General features: G+C 41.0%; 1 protein-coding gene and 1 long non-coding RNA gene across 2 annotated transcripts in view; one reads left to right on the top strand and one right to left on the bottom strand.

The window, feature by feature from the left end:
* Positions 1-26: 26 nt before the first annotated feature.
* Positions 27-5,304, bottom strand: LOC137217044 (uncharacterized). Its single transcript, XR_010939992.1, has 3 exons — positions 5,185-5,304; positions 2,254-2,431; positions 27-138 (listed from the first exon to the last, which is right to left on the bottom strand). It is a non-coding gene; the product is annotated as an uncharacterized lncRNA (long non-coding RNA).
* BTK (Bruton tyrosine kinase) overlaps positions 2,086-20,980 on the top strand; it is a 28,344-nt gene continuing 9,449 nt past the window's right edge. The window contains exons 1-7 of the mRNA XM_067723260.1: positions 2,086-2,209; positions 10,622-10,791; positions 11,339-11,437; positions 13,343-13,411; positions 14,898-14,979; positions 20,028-20,156; positions 20,471-20,538. Coding sequence (XP_067579361.1) covers positions 10,651-10,791; positions 11,339-11,437; positions 13,343-13,411; positions 14,898-14,979; positions 20,028-20,156; positions 20,471-20,538 — 588 coding nt within the window. The 5' untranslated portion in view covers positions 2,086-2,209; positions 10,622-10,650. The remainder of the gene's footprint in view (positions 2,210-10,621; positions 10,792-11,338; positions 11,438-13,342; positions 13,412-14,897; positions 14,980-20,027; positions 20,157-20,470; positions 20,539-20,980) is intronic.

Genomic DNA, 20,980 nt, shown 5'->3' on the forward strand with positions numbered 1-20,980 from the left:
CTGAGGCATGAGAGGCCTTAAATTCACTTACCCAAAGTCACACCAGTGGTTATTTTGTGGAGCTGGAATTTGATCCCAGGTAGTTTAACACCACAGCCTTGCACTTAGCCACAAATCACACAAGGGAAGCAGGAGCATCTGCAGGGTTGAGGATGATAAGGAGTCAGAATTGGGCAAGGACTCAGGAGGAGGTGTCAGTGGATTAGGGCTAAGGAACCATGACAACTTGGGGTCTCCTGCTTGCATAACCCTCCAGAAACACCCATAGGTTCAGAACTGACTCTCTGATCAGCTCTATTTTGTTGGACGGTCTCTGGGAATGAGATAATAAAAACATTACCACTGCCTGCTACATTTCCTAAAAGTTTCTTTGCCAAACAGCCAGGCTGTAGGCTCAGACCATTTCCTTCTTCTCTCCAGGCTGTTACACCGTCTTACTGGGCTTTGAGGAGTTTCTAGAGGTTTTTGATGTTAGTAACATGGAAATATGAAGACAGTGAACATGGCCCCTCTTAGTCTAATCAACCTTAGTTCTTTCTATCACACCTTTATGTGACATGGCTTTGGTTTAGATTCCTTCACCAATCCTGGTCTCTGGTTTGGACATGCTCCTGCTTATTGATTTCCCCTAAGATGAGGAACTCAGAATTGAACACAGGACTCTACATGTGGCCTGGCCTCGCAGAGTAAGTGGTTGTTCACTTTCCTATGTCTAGATATTGGCACTATTTGGGTGCAGTCCTTCCATCACCTGGACAAGTCTGTGAGGAGAGTGCACATGGGCAGAGGGTGAAGACTCGCCTAGTTTTACTTTCCCCTCTCCCTTGTCCTGCTCTCCCTTGTCTAGATCCCCCATCAACGCCGAGTCTCCACCCCCAGAAGGACCTTGAGAAGGAACAGGGCATGTGACAACAAGTAGCATCTGACTGATGAAAAAGGGAGGGAAGGCAAATGTCTGTGACCAACTCTCAGGCAGGCCACTGGAGCAGCTATTCAGAGGTGACTAGTGAAAGGATATAAATTGTCAATAAAATAGAGAGATCATACAACACTTGCTGCCCCTTTATCTTGTGTGGACGTGAGGATTAACTAGTCTACTATCCTACAAAATACTTTAAAAAATATATCCTGTTCCCTTAAAAATTCTGATGGACTTCTTCTAGTGGGATTTATGATCTGTTCCTACATACAGCGCCTGGGGCAAGTAAATATGGCAGTGGCTGATGTGTCAAGATGGGCAAGCAGATCAGTCACCAGGGGCTCTGTGGCCATCCTGGTCTACATCCAGTACTGTCTGCATTTCCTAGGAGAGTCCTCTGGGAGAAGATCGCTGCTAGAACATAGGCTAGGAGGTGGCTGATGAAACATTTAGGTTTCAAGTAACACACCTAGTCTAGTTTATTATTTTACAAGGTTAAAGAGAAAGTTGTAAATTAAGAGTGAATCCTTGAGGCCGAATCTAAAATGGAGAAAATCAACATCCACAGAAAACGGGAAGGACACAAGTCAGTATGTGGGCTTACATTCGGACATTTTTATCTGTAGAAAAAATGCTTTCTTAGAAAATGACTCAGCAGGGGGAAGTCTTGTCTCTACCTCTGTCAGGATCTGTACTTTGGGGTCCCTTCGTGAACACTCTCCATCCTTCACTAGCAAGTTCAACCGTGTGGCCTTGAGTCTCTGCCGTAGAGGATATGAGAAGCTAAAGACGCCCTTCCTCGCCAGTCCCTTTGTTTTGTCTCCACATGTTTGCATTTCTCCTCTTTTCTGTAAGTCTCCACTGTCCTTTAGGGATGCTAGCCCTTTACCTCGGGGAGATCGGCCTGAGGACATGTCTGCTCAACCCAGCCCAGTCTAGAGTCTCAGTGGCCCCAGTAATGTTGAGGAGGGTTCTTTCAGAGCAGACTCAAGAAGTCCCAAGCAAATGAAGGGCGGGGACAGCTGGGGCGGGGAGTGGAATAGGGACAGCAGCAGGGAACCAGATACCATGCTGCTGAGAAGAAGAAAAAAAAGACATTGGTTTAAGTCAGGAAACAAAAAAAGGGAACTGAGTGGCTGTGAAAGGGTGGGGTTTGCTCAGACTGTCCTTCCTCTCTGGACTGTAAGAATATGTCTCCAGGGCCAGTGTCTTCTGAGATCGAGTCCCACCTTCAAAGTCCTGGCATCTCAATGCATCCGGGAAGCTACCTGCATTAAAGTCAGGACTGAGGTGGGTCTGGGGCATGGCAAGGGCTGGGCAGCAGCAGCAAGTACCTTTCGTGGGACCTTGGGACCCTTGAAGGCCAGATAGAAAGCGTGGCTGGTGCCATGTAGTCTGCTGGAGGAGGAGGCTGACAGAGGGTGGGAGTGTCATCAGCACAAGGCCCTGACAGTCTCTTCAGATGATCAGAAGGGGCTGGAAGGGTCCTCTCTGAGGAGGTTGTGGGGGGAACTAGAAGAGAAAAAAGCGCTATGAGGTGACCATCTGAACAGGTAGCAGATGCTGGAAAGAGGCACCTCTGCACAATTTGGCAGAAAAGTAAGATTTATTGCCGGTGGCAAAATAAGCCAGGATAAAAATAAGCCCTTTGGTCAAATATTGCCGGAAGACCCAAAATGGATATGTGTGTCAATGAGACCCTTAGAAGAAGGAATTTTTAAGAGGCAGATTGTCTGAGAAAATGGTCAAAGCTCACGTGCTACAATAGGCTTTTGAGCTCTGTAAGCTAAGGAAAGGCGAAACCAGGGTGTAAAGCCTCAGGCTGCATCGAGCCAACATTGCTGGGATCAGAGCTGGCTTGTTGGAAGGACTGTGTACGCCAACCTCGTGTTAACAGTGGGTAAGAGGCTGGGCCAGAAAAAAGCAGCTTCAGCCTCAGCCCAGACAGTGTGGCCAACCCCTGAGGTCGCGGGGAAGCTTTTTCCTATTACCATTGCCTGCCATGTGCACGGCTCTCTTTTCTCTAGGCTTCATCATTTTCTTCTCTCCTTTGCTCTCCTCTCCTCCTCTCTATCCTCCTCCTTCCTCTACCTGTATCCCCTCTTCTTTATCCCCTCCTTTATTTTGTTCATTACCATCCCTGAAACAGAGTCAGTGCTTAATAAATAATTGTGGAATTGCATTGAATTATTCTTGCCCCTTTCTTCCCCTCCTGTTTTCCCTTTTCCCTTTCCCCCACTTGCCTAGTGCCTTCCTCATAGTATTGTTGTGAGCAGTAAGTGTGTTAATCTATGTAAAGTAGTTAAAATAGGGCCCAGCAATAGTCAGTGCTCCTATCTCACTGTTTGCTATTATTATTATTCTGCCTGAGACCTGCCAAGGTCCCCAGAGGACCTGCCTAGAATAAATAGTGTGGCATTTAAAATAAAAGGGATTGCTGGGCCTGACCAAGACATCCTTGGGTGAGCTGCTGGACCTCCAAATGGAATCCTTGTCCAGTTTCCTGGCCACTCAGCTCTCCAAGCTCAAAGTCTCTATCTCATGCTGTTTGTTTCCAGAGGCAGGGCAGCAGCAAAGCCCAGAGGCAGGGGTCTATACAGCTCAGGGGTTATCTTCTGTGCTGTTAGTTGTGTGCTGGTTCTGCTCCTTCCCCCATTTTGCATGCCAAGCCCCTGACCAAGGGTGCTACAGCTGCTTGGAGCCTCAGATATTTGATAAAACAATGTCACCTACCAAATAAGCCACAAAATGCAAATACCCTAAACAATCTAATGCATTCTACTGAAACAGGATCCCTTAGTGTTAGCCCTGTCTGGTCTATTCTGACCCCTTTTATATTCAGAATATTTAAACTATCTGCTTGCATTAAAGTCCAAATTCCTGTGGCTTATGGCTAGTGATGTATTTGTTTAGAATCTTTCGTAAACGCCTCATGTTGAGAACTAGTGCAACTTTCCATCCACTTCTAGGGTCTTGGTGCAATGTAAAATTATCATCAGTATGATTTACTATTTCCATTCGAGCAAATTTCCTATAGAGAGTTTCCTTTCGGTGGACTAGACCCATACCAGGAAGTGACTTAGGTATAAGGGGAAGATATGGCTTTTGAAAACCAGTTTGGGTGTTCTCCAAAGAGTCATCAGATGCCTGCTGCTTTTTGCCCATGGATGCCATGCCGATATCCGATTTCTATCTCCTGCGAATAAGGGAGAGCTAGAATTTTCAGTGAGGCAGTGCTCAGTAAGAAGCTAGAGACAGACCTTGACCTAATTCACTCTAAAGCTGCTGGGTTATGCAAATGAAGCCATCAGGGGAGGGGGATAGAGAACTCCTCTGAGGACCCTGAAACAAATGGGCCACGTGTCACTTTCAGTTTCTCTGGAGATTCCTGTGCACTGACTGAGGGTGTTGGGAGAGCATTCGAAACACAAAAGCCTTGATCCCAGGCTTTCCACCTCCCTCTCGGAGAGCCATCGCCACATGCCTTAGGGTTAGCATCAGTTAGCTGAACTTCAAGGAGAAGCTCTACTCACTGCCTTGACTCCCAGAAATGAAAATGAACTATAGTCTATTAACTCATCCTTACATATCTGTCTGTAATAGAAACAGTAAAAAAAAAAAAAAAAAACTGATTAGAAGTGGAGCAGAAAAGAGACAAAAGTGTGGGAAAAGCAGGCTCTCCAAAACTGCTATTTGGAGTGGAAATTGGTTACAGTGTTTCTGGAAACTATTTTGTCAATATATTTCAAAATTCAAAATGTACAAACTTTTTGACTTGGTAAATGATGCTTATATAGAGATCCTAATATCATGGGAAAATAATCAGGAGTAACATTAAACAAGAACTTTAGATATTTTGAGGACAATATGTGTTGGATGGATGGATGGATGGATAGATGGATACTTAGACAGATAATGTTAAGAAAAATAAGCAAACTACAAATAGTATGTGCAATATGATCTCAAATATAGTCAGAAAAATGCAGAGAAAATGAATGGAAGGAAATATGCCTAATATTAATGTCTCTGGATAATGAGCTTATAATTGATGTTTTCTTTTTAATATCCCTGTACTTAAAACATTTTCTATAATGAACATGTGTTATTGTGATATTGACGGAAAAAAATAAAAAGTTTAAGCCAGGGAAAACAAAAACTAAATTGAAAAAGAAGGCCAAAGGGTCACACAAGTCCAGAGTGAAAGACGGACAACCCAGCAGTCACCCTCAGAGCAGAGGAACAATGCTGAAAGTATTATCACCAACCTGATGCTCAGTGTAAACTTGCAGATTCGCTATCTGGCACTCCTTTCATCATTACTTGGCCAGAATCTATTGTCTCTAGTGCAGGGCAGAAGAGATGACAGACCCAGAAGTTTCCAAAACCACAGAAGAAAATTGTAAAATGTTAACAACATGAAATGCTGAAGAAGACCAGAGCACCAAGACCTCTTAGAAATTATTACAGTAGATGAGAATTTCCCTGGTTAGCCAGCAGCCAGAAAACTGATTTTGCTGGAAGTCTTCACCACAAATTTGGGCACGTGTAGCACTGACCCTGAAACTTATCATGAAATAATTAGCTTTCATTAGGGCCTGAACAGAGCTTTTAGGAACTTAACAAGAGTAATTATGGCTCTTTGTTGCTATGGGTACGATATTTTAATGACGACTTCTCTTCTGGTTCCAAGACTGGGGAATTCTCAATCAAAATCTCAATCAAAACCTGAAAGATGCTTCTTGGGCTTGAGAAGAGATTTTTAGTAGGCCTATCAGTTATACTCTACTCTAATGAGAGATCATTGATAAGTCTACCAGATTTCATAGTAAAGCCTCAGGAAGATGGGACTAAAAAAGGAACAAGGGATTACACGAAGTGCATAGTCCAACACATAAGCCGGACCTGGGTTTGCCACGTTGTCTAAGTAACTGAGAATTCATTCTGAGAGTGGAAAACTATGACCACATGTACAAGATTGTTCATGGTAGCATTATTTATAATTGAAAACAAACAACCTAAATATCCATCAGTAGGAGAATGGATAAATAAATTGTGATATATTCATCATATAGAATACTGATACATATCAAAATGAATTAAAATGTATGAACTAGAGTTGCCAAGATAAATAAATCATAAGAAATGAGAAAAATTGAGAAAAAAAGTAAGATGCTGAAGATTATGTAACACATATTAAAATGTGAAACATGTAAACCAATACTAAATGTCTTTTTTGGATACTTACATATGTAGTAATTATATAAAAACATGCCTAGGAATGATAAATGCCAAATTCCAGATATTGGTAACCTCTGTGGAGGGAGGGAACTAAGATTGTGGAAGAGTACACAAGGGTGTTTTGACTGTATGAATAGTATTTCATTTCTAACAAAACACCAGAAACAAAATGGCACAATGTTAGGATTCTATAGAGCTAAGTGGTGAGCACATGAGTGTAATGTTATTCTCTTTACTTTCTGCCTATTTGCAATATTTCACAATATAAAAGACAGTACATTCAAGCAAACTTTTATATTCACAGTAAGCAATAACAACCCTAGAATAAAGGGTTGGTGTTCCACCTAAACACTTTGCTTTCATCCCATTAACAACGAAAAATCCTGAAGGAAAAAGCAGCTGGCAACTCTAGAAGTCGACCAGTTAAACAAGATCTCCTTATAGAGGATTTAAAGGAAAATGTAATAAAACATTGGCAGAACTGAGAAGAATCCTCATGTGGGAAAAAGTACTGTTGTCAGTTAAGAGAGACATATCATCCTTTCTAGCCAGAGGAATATTGCAGAGGAAAGTGCCCCTGGATCCTGAATTCTCTCTCACTTATCCCCTGTACTTAACCACCATTTCCTCCTTTGCCAAATGTTCTTAGAAGATGGAGAGGGGTCTCTCCCCAGTGCTCTTTGCTGATAGCCATGGGGAATAACAGGGTGCTGAGGTGGATGGCATCACACTTCGTTGAAGGCAAAAAAAAAAAAAAAATCCCTCTGGGAGGCAATGAGGTACAACAGAAACAACAAGGGTGTGGGGTCACAAATGGATAAGGTTGGGCCAGTCACATAGCCTCCATGAGTCTCATTTTCCTCATCTGTTTGCCGTGAGGAATAAATGAAAGAATGTGTGTAAAATGTCTGATGGATGGACTGCACTGGGAGAAGCATGAGTTCCCTTCCATTCCCCTGGGGAGAAAAGGGAAAGGCTAGAATCTTGCTGGACAATTATGTAATGCTTTAAAGGAGAAATAAACACAAAACGCAGCTTATTGGATATTTTGGCTTAATAGTTATTTGAACCATGACTGACTATTTCTAACTAGCTTCTCCTGGACTCTTCCCAGTCATAGACAGGCTGTGTCATTTTCTGATTTTTCTCTGGTGTTGTCCCTAATAGTGTTTTGTTTTGTTTTATTAATAATAGCCAATTTTTAAAAAAATAAATTTATTTATTTATTTATTTATGGCTGCGTTGGGTCTTTGTTGCTGCACGCGGGCTTTCTTTAGTTGCGGCGAGTGGGGGCTACTCTTTGTTGTGGTGCGTGGGCTTCTTATTGTGGTGGCTTCCCTTGTTGTGGAGCACGGGCTCTAGGCGCACGGGCTTCAGTAGTTGTGGCACACGGGCTCAGTAGTTGTGACTCGCAGGCTCTGTAGTTGTGGCGCACGGGCTTAGTTGCTCCACGGCATGTGGGATCTTCCCGGACCAGGGCTCAAACTTGTGTCCCCTGCATTGGCAGGCAGATTCTTAACCACTGCACCACCAGGGAAGTCCCCCTAATAGTGTTTTATCTTAGCATGAGCAAAGATAGGAGCCAAAGGTGGTTTAGTTTACCGATTCTGCAAGTGCTATTTACATTAACTCCTTGGCATAGTGCAGTTTGTAAAGTGGCTGAACTCTTACTACTAAGCATTCTTTTTTGGAATTCTACTGCTCCACAAAGAGCTGTGAGGCTGCAAAAGGTGGCCGTGTGAAAATCTTTGCATTTGTAGTTTAATAAAGAGAACATTATAACACTGGAACTTTATATTTTAAATGAAGAGCTCTGTGTGTGTCTCTCTAGTCTTTTTTCTCCTCCTCTTTCTTTCTTTATGTGAAGTGTGTGTGTGTGTGTGTGTGTGTGTGTGTGTGTGTGTGTGTAATATTCATGTCACTTCCGTTTCCACCCCCAACCCCACCACTTGAGTGAGGTGCAGGGTCAGCCCTCACTGTGCATCTTTTGTGGTCAAATTGACTCTGTGGGCTGCTGAAATTGTTAGAAAAAAATTAGGACCTTTCACAATAAGTACCCAAAGAAGCTGCAACTATCCTCTAAAGCAGAGTGTCCATTACACACCAACCTTCAGGAAGACATAAAAGCAGATGCCTCTCCTTTCACATTAGTGGTGGATGGACTAATGGTGACTAAGGAAGAACTACCACATTTTCAGGCTGTGTGTGCCTGGAGTGGATCACAAGGAATGGGGGAAAGCAATCAAAGAGGGAGCAACCAGGCCGTGGAAGTCCCAGCAGTCCTCCAGCTCAACGATCTAGAAGTAGAGGCCATTTCACCCCATGCTCAGAGGGGCAATGGCTAGTGAGAGGCTTATTTACTTCCTCATACTTAGACCAGCACTAAACCCTACCCCAACACAGACACTTAAAAGAGAGGAAGGCTTCCTCCTGTACAAACTGGATTTGTTCTAAAAAAGAAAAAGAACAGAGGCAGCTTCCAGAAGGACCTGTCTTATAGGAAATAAGAGCAGACGCCAAGACTGAAGCAGATGCTGGATCTGAACAGGGGAGTGTATCCACCAAGAGCTTGCAACAAAACTAAAGGTAAAATGATGGGTGTGCTTTACTCAGCTAAAAGAGGAACAACTGGACGTGGTTTGTTTGGATGCTTCTGATCCAATTTACTGGTCATGCTACTCAATTTCTTTAGGGTATTATTTTGTCTTCTCTAAGTTGAGTCTTTGGTTGTGAATAGGTACTTAATTGGAATTCACCATGGGAACAAATGTGATATTAGTACAGGGATCTCGATGAGTTGGCAGTTCCTGAGAATAGACTATTATTACCTGGTTACCACTACTTCTGAGTAAATGAAAAACCTTAATGTTAAAAGAAATCTTTTTGGGGTTTGAGCTGAATCTGAATGCTAGATAGAACTCTAGTTGGTTGCAAACTCTTATCAGTTTGTCACTCCTGTGAGAGACGATTTAAACTGGGGAGTCAGGGAAGAGAGCAGCTGTGTGAAGGGTGTAGGGAAAAGTTTGCTCCTTTGCCCGATTTTCTCAAAAGATCATTTATAAAAAATTGAACAAGTCTACCACCAGAAAACAGTGGCATCCACATGATGAATAAATAACAAAGTGATCATTCTGAACATCCCTGGTGTTCCTGTAACCTATTTTTGTCTCCTCAGTACAATAATAGAACATCTTACACCACAGGAAAGAGCAAAATAATGGTGTGGATAGCCTCAGGCTTCGATAAGAAACCATTCCCTTGCTTTCCTGGTGTGAGAAGTAACCTATGCTTGACAAGTACAAAAAACTACTTACTTTATTCTGCTTCCATGGTGCCACCAAAACCATAAGGAGTTTAGTTTAAAAAAAAAAAAACCTACACCCTTCAGGAAAAAACTTACCTCCAACAAAACTTGAGGGAGAAGGGGCTGGTGATTTGGTGATTTTTTTCGTATTTTTTTTAGTGCTCTATTTCTGTGGCAGTATTTATATTTTCACTTTATCTTTCTAACGAAGGTTTGGGTTGGTAATAAAATATAGTGTATTTAAGTGAATAACTGTGTGTTTTGTGTGAATAAAAAAACCAACGGTGACTTTTTGTAACTTTCTTTGCCTTTCTGTATTTCAGTTACCTAAACTGAATCTTTCTGAAGTACTGTAAGTTTGGAGAGGCTAAACAAGTTACTTTTCATAAATGATCAGAGAGAGCATCTATAAGATTAAGACAGTTGCATCACTTTTGCATGATGCTGTCTGAAAGAACGAATCTAAGCAAAAAGGAAGGGAAAATCAAAAACAAAACAAAACAATTACCTCTCAAAAATTGTTTTTCAATTTTAGAACAAAGCTTCTATCCTTTGTAGCTCAGCCAGAGGGTGATGGGCAAAATTAGTTGGGTGGCAGTTAGTAAATGTCCATAACTGCAGGTGCAGCCTCTGTATCCTTATTAGACCCCTTGGTTACAGACCCCAGTGGGACAATGTATGAAAAATTACACTCACTGTCTAGGAAACTGGGAACTGAAAGTCCAATATCTGCCTCAGTGGAGTTCTGGCACCTGCATTATCCCTTCTGGGGATATAAGGGTCAACAGCTGCGCAGAGACTTTTACTGTTCACAGATTCTGCACGTATCATAAAAGGGTGGTTAGTGTAGAGCTGCCTCTAGACATTACCAAGCACATGGGTACATATCACTTGATATCCAGAGCATTCCATTGCCTTATACAAGAACCCAGTTTATATGAACTCATGATGTAGAATCAATCACCCCACTTCAATGTGCATCCATTATACCTGAAAACTGGCAGAAATGGGTGCTATGGAAGGAGGACGTCAAAGTAAGAAGGTTCTTTGTTAGCTTTGAACATTTCTGTTCCATTTGAAACTAGGTGGCTAGGCTGAGGGGGAACCAGGAGGGATGAGGTTCAATGTGCTGGGTCCTCAAGAACTTTCATTATCAACAGCACCCAGTGAGCTCCAGAAAGAAGAAGCTATGGCTGCAGTGATATTGGAGAGCATCTTTCTGAAGCGATCCCAGCAGAAAAAGAAAACATCACCTTTAAACTTCAAGAAGCGCCTCTTTCTCCTGACCGTGCAAAAACTTTCCTACTATGAATATGACTTTGAACGTGGGGTGAGTTTCTGTGCTGTGAAACCTGAGTTTTAAGGACTTGGCCTTAGATCTGCCTTGGGGGGAGGTAGATCCTTTTTGGTTTGAGGGGGTAGGTGGAAGGGACCCAAGTACACTTCAAACTCAGCAAAATGTTTCCTAGCCCAGAACTAGCTACAGACATACTGGAGCAAAAATTCAAAGGTGCTAAGAAGCTATGGGGAAAATCTCACCATGGATTCTTGCAGTTGGTGAGCACTCATTAAATGATTGTTGAGAATGAAATCCAAGACTTGGAAATTGCTTCCTTATTTTTTATGTTAAAGGAACACAAAGCCATCCACTCTTCTATAGTGTTTGCCCTCCATCTGGTAGTCAAAAAAGGTTAGGTTAATAGATCTGGAAGTTGTTTGGGTTTTGTTTGTTTGTTCGTTTTCTCAAAATGACAGGTCCTGATATAGAGTGTGGGTGTCACCTCTCTGTGCTGAATGATGAGATAGCGAAATCTAATCATCTGGTTGCTTAATCGCTCTTAATCTTTCTCCATTTTCTTCCTCATTCTCTTTCTCAGAGAAGAGGCAGTAAGAAGGGTTCAATAGATGTTGAGAAGATCACCTGTGTTGAAACAGTGGTTCCTGAGAAAAATCCTCCCCCCGAAAGACAGATTCCGGTGAGAAGAGGCCATTGTTAGAACTGGGCACGGGGCGGGGGGGCAGGAGGGTTGCAGTTAAGAAACTTGGAACACTTCAATTCTCTGTAAATAAACCTGTGATGCTGTGCAGTGTGGGACACATAAAGCTCCCATATATGTTCTTCACTCTGCCACATATTGGTTATGCTGAGTCTCAGCGTCTTTTCCCCAGATACAGAACAACTCACTTAATCTGGAAAACTTGTAACGCCAATCTTAAGATGATATCACATCAAGTTTTCAAACTGATCAGAGATGATTCGTTTTACTCCCTCAGTCACCAGGATCAGATTTACAAGCTTGAGTTAGTCTGAAAGCCAGAACTCTAGGGTTCTGAGTCATGAGATTCTTTAGTAGCTCACTGTTTCTTCTCTCATTTCCCAGAGCCTCTCGAGGACATAACGTCTACTGATTTCCTAGTTGATTTTTTTAAATATCATTTTTTTCCTGATGTCGAGTAATGCGTATTTATTATAGAAACTTTGCAAAATACAAAAAAGCACAAAAAAGAAGATAAAATCATGCATAATCTCATTATTCAGCTAAAACAACTATTAACATGTTCGTGTATGGACTTAACAGATGTTTTTCTCCATTAACAACACATACACTCACACTAATATATATGTTATATATTTAAAACATAGAATCATATTATACTACACATCTTACTTTGTAACCTACATTTTCAATTTAACAATATAAACTTTTCCCCATAACAATAGATACTCTTTAATAAAATGATTTTAATGACTGTATAGTATACCCTATCATGGATATATTGTAATTTGTTTAACCAATCTCCTTTTACTAGACATTTGTTTCCAATTTATTTGATATCATAAATCATGTTGAAAGGAACATTCTTGCTTACATCTTTACGTACTTTTGTTATTCTTTTCTTTATAATAACTTCCTAGGAGTAATATTTTGTTCTTTTCTTTATGAAATCTGTATGCTTTGATTATTTTTATAGTTTTATTCTATTTAATTTTGTAGAAGTAGAATTTGAATATCATATACACCTACAAGCTCTGTATGACAGTATCTATTCCTCTACATTCTTTCCAACGCCAGATATTTTAAATATTTGTTAATTTGAAAGCCAAGAAAAATGATACTTCATTGCTGACTTATTTTGCAATTTTTTTGTTACTCATAAGGTTGGACAATTATATGGCTACAGCTCATTTATATTTTTCCATTTGTGAATTCCTGTTAATTTTTTGGCCGGTTTTTCTATTGAAATGTTTACCTTACTCCTAGTACTTTTTAAGAGATCTAGATATGTTAACTTTAACTATAATATATGTTGAAAATATTTTTCCAGTTTTTCATTTATCTTTGAATTTTGTTTATACTTGTCTTTTTTAACCATAGTGGGTTTTAAAGTCTATGTCATCAAATTAGCTCATCTTTCTCTTAATGGTTCTAACTTTTAGCATTATATTAGAAAGGCCTTGCCTCTCACAAAATTATGTAAATAGTTATGTTCTTTTCTGTTAGTCATAGTTTCATTTTTTTATATAAAGCTCTTGAATCCATCCAGAACTTACGTTGGTGTATGGTGTGAAATAGCTACCTTAACTACTCGCCCCCCACCTCTGACAATATTAGTGGTTAAATGTTTGTCCCAGCATCATTTATTGATTAACCTCCCTTTTCTCAATAGTTTGAGATACCTGAGATTTTTTTTTGGAATGAGTATGTGCTGGATCCTATGGATATGTTTCCCTACTGGGATATAGGAAGCAATCACTAAGGATTAGCATTGTCCATGCAGGAGAGCCTTCTGGAACCACTGCAAAAGACTCCCAGTACCTAGGGAAATCCAGAAAAGAGCAATGCATCAACCAATAACTATGATTTCTTCTGTCACTGCAGAGAAGGGGAGAAGAGTGCAGTGAAATGGAGCAGATTTCAATTATTGAAAGGTTCCCTTACCCCTTCCAGGTAAGGTATTTTCTCTCACTAGCTCACAAAGGGACCTGTAATATAATCGTTAGGGATGGCATGGGCTGTGAGTGTTTGCTTTTCTGTTTTTCCAATCAAACATAGTTTCTTTTAGTCTCTACACCTCAAAGAGAATCCATAATGGCACTAATCCTATTATGGTGTGTCTTGTCTATGGCAATGGCATTGAGAAAGATGCTCTGTTTGTTAAGTGAGCATTTCACTTCCTTCTGGTTCTGCCTATCTGTCTAATGGTGGTCAGTCATGTGGGTTGAAAAGACAGAAGAGGGGAGGGAAGGAGTAGTATTAGGAAGTTCGGTGTAGGGAAGGCTTATTAGACTTACATATAAACTTAAATTCTATTCTAGTCTGGAATAACTGAAGAGCCACATAGACATCTGTTTGGTAGATGCAATGTAAGCCATAAAAGAGAGCAAGAGCTTCAGATTCAATCTCTGATTTGGTTTGCTTATGTCCTGAGAACTCTGAGGCCACATGTCATGAATATAGCAGCCTCTGCAACAGTGAAAGCCAGAAAAGGAAGTGGAAAGTCTCAGGGGAGGGGGCTTTCTGTCATGGATTTATGAGCACAGCAAGACTAACAAGCAAAAAGAAAAATGTAAAAGGATCTTATTCATGTCCCTGACTGTAACAAAGTTTACAAAACCTGTGAAGGAGGGGTGTTTTAGACACAGTTTTTACTACCACTGTCTTTCAATAAGTTGATGTTTGACTGGGCTAGTGAATACTGGTAAATAGTAGATAATTCAAAATTAATTTATATTTGACTTTAGAATCCACTGTGATGTCTCTCAAGTCTGTAAGGGTTGGAACCACATCTTATATGTTTTGTACATCTCAATAACACCTAACACAATGCCTTGTACATGTGTGGTGTTCAAAAAATACTGACTGATTTGATGACAATGCTTAATATATATTTCACTCTTTTGAAGTAGGTATGTAGTTCCAAACTTGGTTTATTTGGGCTAATATTGGCAAGGGGAGGCCACTAGGCAGTGGGGGGAAAATCATCCAAGAGTTAAAAATTTGCTCCATATTGATGAAGTGTATAATCCACATGTACTAATCAAGATTTGTTACATAAATCATTACTTCAATTATATTCTATACAAACTCAAGGTTTAATAAGATCATAAAATATCCTTCATTGGATAAACAAAAATCTTGACTCCACCAAGGGCTGAAGATTATGAACTAAGTTTACACACAAATTGAAATACAAGTCAAGAGGACACAGGAGTATTCACAAAGCAAAGAGTTTCTAAGTCCTACATCCCTGGATATGAATTGTTCAGGAATTCTTCTGATGGTTCACATAACCCCAGCTCCACTGCTCACTGAAGACCCTGCCTTGTTTTTGTTTTCCAGTATCATTATACAAATTTGTAGCTTAAGATTAGTTCCTTCAAGGTCTTTTTATTTTCTGACTCCTAACTGCTGAAGTCTGTGTCCATTGCCCCAGGTTGTATATGATGAAGGGCCTCTCTATGTCTTCTCCCCAACTGAAGAACTGAGGAAGCGTTGGATTCACCAGCTCAAAAATGGTGAGAATTATTTGGAAAATAAACTAGTTTCCAAAGAAAGAAGGAAAGGAAGGAAGGAGGAAGGAAAGAGAAAAGTTGGGAGAGAGGGAGAAAAAGAGAAAGGAGAGAGAAAGAAAAGAGAAAGAAAGAAAGAGAAAGAAAAAGGAAAGAAAGGGAAGAAAGAAGTAAAGAAAAAGGGAAAGGGAGGGAAGGAGAGAAGAAGAAAGGGAGAGAGGAAAACAGAACGGATGGAAGAAGGGAGGTGAAAGAAAGAAGAAAGAGAGGGAGAAGGGAAGGAGGGAGAGAGAGAAGGGAGGAGAGAGAGAGAATGGGGGGAGAAATATTGCATTTTCTTCAATATTAATGATACAATTGAGTTCAATATTCCATCATATGAATAAAAGATCACATGCTAGACTAAGAGTTTCAACTCAGTTCTACCACTGTCTCTCTAATGCAATTTTGTAATTGTAGGCCCTTCCATTTCCCTATTTATAAAAGAGGTCCCATTCTTTACACCAATTACAAGGGGGGTATGGTGTGGCATTCAATGGTTATTTCAATATTTTGAATCCTAGGTATGAAATATGTAGTTCCAAAAAAATTAAATACATGATTATGAGAGTGCTTGGGGTCAGAGTAAAGAACCTGGTTCCAAGTCCTCTTCTACCACTAATAAGCTGGGTGACCTCTGGCAAGTAGGCCAACAAGCTTCTTTGAGGCTCAGGTTTTTCTTCTGAAAGAGGAATAATAATGGTGCCTACAGTACCTACCTCCAGGGTTGTCCTAAGGATCAAATGAGGTAAGGTATGTGAAAGCACATGGAAAACTGTAAAGCACTGTACATCTTTTCATTGTGGATATTTTCCAAGGAACTATTTCATGTTCCTTGCTTTGTGAGGACCTCAACTTGAATATAGTTCAGTATTTCACACAGACCATACAGTGTGCTCAGATAAACTTGACTGTAAATGCTTACAGCACAGGATGCATGCGCACATATTTGTGTGTATATATAGCCACATGTCAAGTGACTGAGAGATTAACTGGTTGAGTTGACATCAGGAAAGGCTGCCTAGAGAAACAGGAAGGATGGCAGACTGATAATGGCATGGTTGGGTTATTGCGTGACAGCCCTTTGTCTTAATAAACATTTAGACTCTGATATGCAGTGGCTGACTACACCAGCTTTGTTCACTCCCTTGAATGTAAGTCTGGCTAACATAAAAATCATCAAATCTTTCAAGCTGAAAGAGGAGAGGAGAAAGAAAGAGAAGTGTCATTTACTTAGTTCTTTCTATGTGCCAGACACCAAGCTAGACACCTTGTATTTATTATCTCATTTAATTCTTACAGCAACCTTGGGCTAAAAACAGCAACTAACACTTAATGAGCACTAACTCTGTACCAGGCTCTGTGCCAAGTGCTTCAAACGGACTAGCACATTTAATCCTCACAATAAGCTTATTAAGGATGTATTATTCCCCTAATTACAGATGAAGGAACTGAAGCTCAAAGAGGTTTAGTAAGTTGCTCAAGGGCACATAGCTAGTGAGTGGTGGAGCCTGGGTTCTTACTACACCCCTAGGTCTGTTTGACCCCAAAGCCTAAACTCATTGCATATTTTTGTGCTGCTTGGTTCTCAAGCCCAGAAACTGCACCTGTAGTTGTCTGCAAGATATTTTAGAGTAAGGCCATGTGAAGATTACAAATAGGTGATCTCTTGCACCACACAGTTCAGTTCTTGACATGTTTTGAAGTAAGAGGTTGGCTTTAGCCCTGGGGGTACAAAATGAGCAAACACTTCAGTAATGCTTATTATGATCCAGGATCTTCTCTAAATTCTTTACATATATTAGCTCATTTCTTCTTCATATCAACCATATGAGGCAGTTATTTTCACCATCCCCATTTTAGAGATGAGAAAACAGAGGTATAGAGAGGTTAAATAACTGGCCCAAAGGCACTCATTTAGTAAGTGGCAGGGTCAGGCTTTGAACTCAGGCTCTAGAGTCTGTGCTCTAAATCAAGATGCTACCTCCAAGGCCGAGAAATATACACAGAGCTCTAGAGGGCATATATATTTGTACTTCTTTGGTTCTCTCCACTGTGCCTCATAAATTGCCCTGCACACAGAAAGGGACCAACAAATAGGTGTGTTAATTGATTTTTCTGCAAGAGTAAACAACTACCACCAACTTGGGATCCACACTGATGGACAGCTAGGATTTAGTTTGGAAATAGGGGAAGGTGGGACATACTAGCTGAGGGAGAAACCAGTTGTAGGTTAGCCCAACAAATATTTATTGAGTGCCCACTCTAGTGATAAGTTATCCCACTCTGAGGTAAAATGCACCAATTGGAAATCACTAACATGGAAAGGGGACCTCATGGTATACTGGCTACCTCTGTAGTGGTATTGGCTGTGAAGAGGCATGAGGGAGCCTTCTGAGGTGCTGGATCTGAGTGGTGGTTAAATGGTTGTACACAAATGTGGTTAGCTGGATATCTTAGATTGTACATTTTATTATATGTAAGTTATACTTCAATTTAAAAAGTAGGGCCTCAGGTACCTCATATTGAGCTGCCATCTTTTTTCAGTGGTACTTTCCATGCAAAGTTTATATTCCTGAGGACTTAGCCCTGGGCTCTCTCCTTCCACTTCCTTGAACATGGCAGTGGGCACTTTAATGTTACAGTAGCACAGATATTTGTCTACATTCACTCTAGACTCTTCATTTGGTCAAGCTCAACAGAGCCTATCCTAACTGCAGCTTCAAAAATAAGCAAATGACCTGACCTCACCCAAATGAATGAAAGAGTGGCATTGGTGAAACTCCAATGACATATGTGAAGAGTAATCATTCATTCATTCCCCAAACAGAATTTTAGCCATTATCCTGAATAAAATGAATATGAGAGATCAACCCATCAAGTACTTGGAATGTGCATCAAACATTAGTGCTTCCCAGATAGGGCTGGCCCCATGCATTGGTGAAGTAAGCAGTTTTCTCCTAGTCCTCCCACTAGGACGCTGTCATAGTCAGCTTGGGCTACCATAACAAAACATCATAGACCAGGTGACTTAAACAACAAACATTTATTTCTCACAGTTCTGGAAGCTGAGGAGTCCAAGATCAAGGTGTTGGCCAATTTAGTTCCTGGTGAGAACACTCTACCTGGCTTGCAGACCGGTCACTTTCTCACTGTGTTCTCACATGGCAGAGAGAAAGAATTTCTCTCCAGTCTCTTCTTCTAAGGGCACTAATCCCATCATGAGGGCTCCACTCTCATGACCTAATTACCTCCCTAAGGCCCCACTTCCTAATATCATCGCACTGCGGGGGCTTCATTATATGAATTTTGGGGGACACAAACATTCAGTTTGTAACAGACACTCTGATTTTGCAATTCTCTCCTAAGTAGCTGGAAATACCAGCGCTGTGTTAACCAACAAAAGAAGGGGTGCCATCTTCGAGGGACCTCTTAATTATTTGGGAATGTAGGGTGGGTTCATAATGAGTGTGCTGGAGGTAGGGGGGCAGGAAGCCCTATAGCCTCTCATTAGCATAGCTTAATTTATCAGAGCAGCTAGTTGTTGATTAAGAATTTTTTAAATGTCTACTGGTGCCCAAGCCTGCACCCAAGAATCTTCAAATCCCTGGGTGATGGTAGTGGCATGGGGGGGGGAAGGGCAGAGGGTGGGAGCAATGAGTTCTGGCTGGAGGAGTACCTGGCACATTGTTCAGAATTGCCAGTGCCTGGTAATAATAAAAGTCAGACAGACTTTTGCTTGGTTTTTATTATTTTAAAGTTCTCTACAGACGACGTAGCCACCTATAGCCTGCACCCCATCTGAACAGCTCCCACCGCCCTGCATTTGGTGCAATGGTGAAGGGGTATGCTGAAAAAGTGAGGGGTGAGGGTGAGCAGGATAGACTGGTTAGAAGCCTTCAAATCCATGTTTAGAAAAGCATCAAGATAGCACTTTAAAAAAAGATGGCACTTTTTGTTCATTTGCCTATAAAATGCATCTGGCCACCAGTAGCTTCTAGGCCTCCCCCAAGGTCTTAAGTGAGTGGAGTGTGACTAGCAAGCTCTTAAGGACTTAAGTTGGTCTCTACAGAGGAAGGTTTTATTTTGTTTTTGTTCTTATCTTTTAAAAAAAGTTATGCAGAGCTTCTTTTTAGCATCAAATGCTGAAATGTGTATGTCCTCAAATATGCATATTCTTAGACCAGCCTAGGTCTTTGCCCCAGTGCTAGCTATTGTCAATTATTTCATTTGTCTTTGCTTTTCTGTTAACTGGCAACATGATCCCAGGATGACTTGTCTAATTGACTTCCGGTTAAGATTCTTGCAATGCCACAGTATTAAAAACTGTAAAACTAATTCCTCTTATCTGCAAATCTCTCATCCTGAGAGATCTTTTGGGCCTCACAACCCTGTGAGGGAAATGGAACTGCTGTGTTTGTCTCCCACAATGAGCTCAACCTACCTCAGTGGCCCTAGGAAGACTGAACTGTTTATTCTAGAGGCAGAATCACCTTCATTTGATCCTGAGCTCTGCTCTGTTAACTGTTCTGTGAACACAGAAAGCATGAGGCAGAAGTTCTCACAAAGACAAATATCTCTAAAAGATCACTCCAGGAGCTGGGACATTGGTATATTGAGAGCCAGAGTGAAAGTCTGGCTTCCTTATCTGGAAAAGACCACCATAGTCAACACCTGCCTTACAGGAAGATTGTAATGGCTACTGGAAAAACATAGATAACATATTTTTGTTCTGGGGCTCTGGAGAATCAGATATTCTTATCACTTTGGTCACCGGTTGGGAGATAGTCATCATAACAGACCACTGAAGAGAACTGCACAGGAACTCTCTGGGGCCAAGCATGTGAGCCAACTGGTCCTGTGTCTGCTTCCCTTCAGGGTGGCTGAGGAAGGGGCAGTTGTTTGAAGCTCACTACTAAACTCAAGGAGGAAAACATGCCTATGGTGGCTTCTCCCACATGTCAGATGTGACCTCTTTCTCTCTCTCTCTCTCTCTCTCTTCTCTCCTGTTACAGTAATCCGGTACAACAGTGATCTGGTACAGAAATACCACCCTTGCTTCTGGATCGATGGGCAGTATCTCTGCTGCTCTCAGACAGCCAAAAATGCTATGGGCTGCCAAATTTTGGAGAACAGGAATGGAAGTAAGAGATCTGATCAATATAATTTCTCCCTCCTTTGACTATCCATCACTTTCTCAGGGCTCTATCAAACCCAGGTTTGTACATTTTGGCCAGTGCACAAAGGAGGGTGGGAGAGGAGATTAGTGGGGGCCAAAATTCAGCTGGTGCTCTGCTCTTCCAGCTGGGTGACCTAGCATTGGGCTGTATCATTCCGGACTTTTCCTAACTTACGTAACGTCAATGAGTACAAGAGTAAATTTCCTGACCAAACCTGTCCTTGGGCCCTTTCTGAAGATGCACTCTGTATCCATCGTCACTGGTTTCTCACTTTGCAGGCTTAAAACCTGGGAGTTCGCACAGAAAGACAAAAAAGCCTCTTCCTCCCACGCCTGAGGAGGACCAGGTATACAGGGAAATTGGGTGCTGCTACTGTTTAAATTGAAACTTACAATCACACCCTGAAAACAGACCAAAGTCTTAGAATTCTCCCTGGGATTTGGCAGTGTAAATTGGTATTCTTGCTGAGACAGGGGCTTTGTGCTTCTAATTAGGACTTCCTCTTCAGTGGAGAGATAGAGGGCTAGTAGGAAGCTCTTGGCAACCATTTAATCAAATCACCTGTTGAAAACAAAACAAAGCCTGATTTTTTTAAATGAAAAATATTTTCAAACATAAAGCTGAAAATTTTTAACAGTGAATATCCATATACCCAACATCTTGATTTTATCACTATTATATTACTTTAAAACCTGATTTTGGGGGTTATTTTTTGAGGTCTAGAAAGCCCTTTCTCATATATTGTAAGTAAGCAAGGCAGGAATTATTATACTCATTTTACAAACTAA

Source organism: Pseudorca crassidens, chromosome X (assembly GCF_039906515.1).
Source record: "Pseudorca crassidens isolate mPseCra1 chromosome X, mPseCra1.hap1, whole genome shotgun sequence".
Taxonomy (NCBI): Eukaryota; Metazoa; Chordata; class Mammalia; order Artiodactyla; family Delphinidae; genus Pseudorca; species Pseudorca crassidens.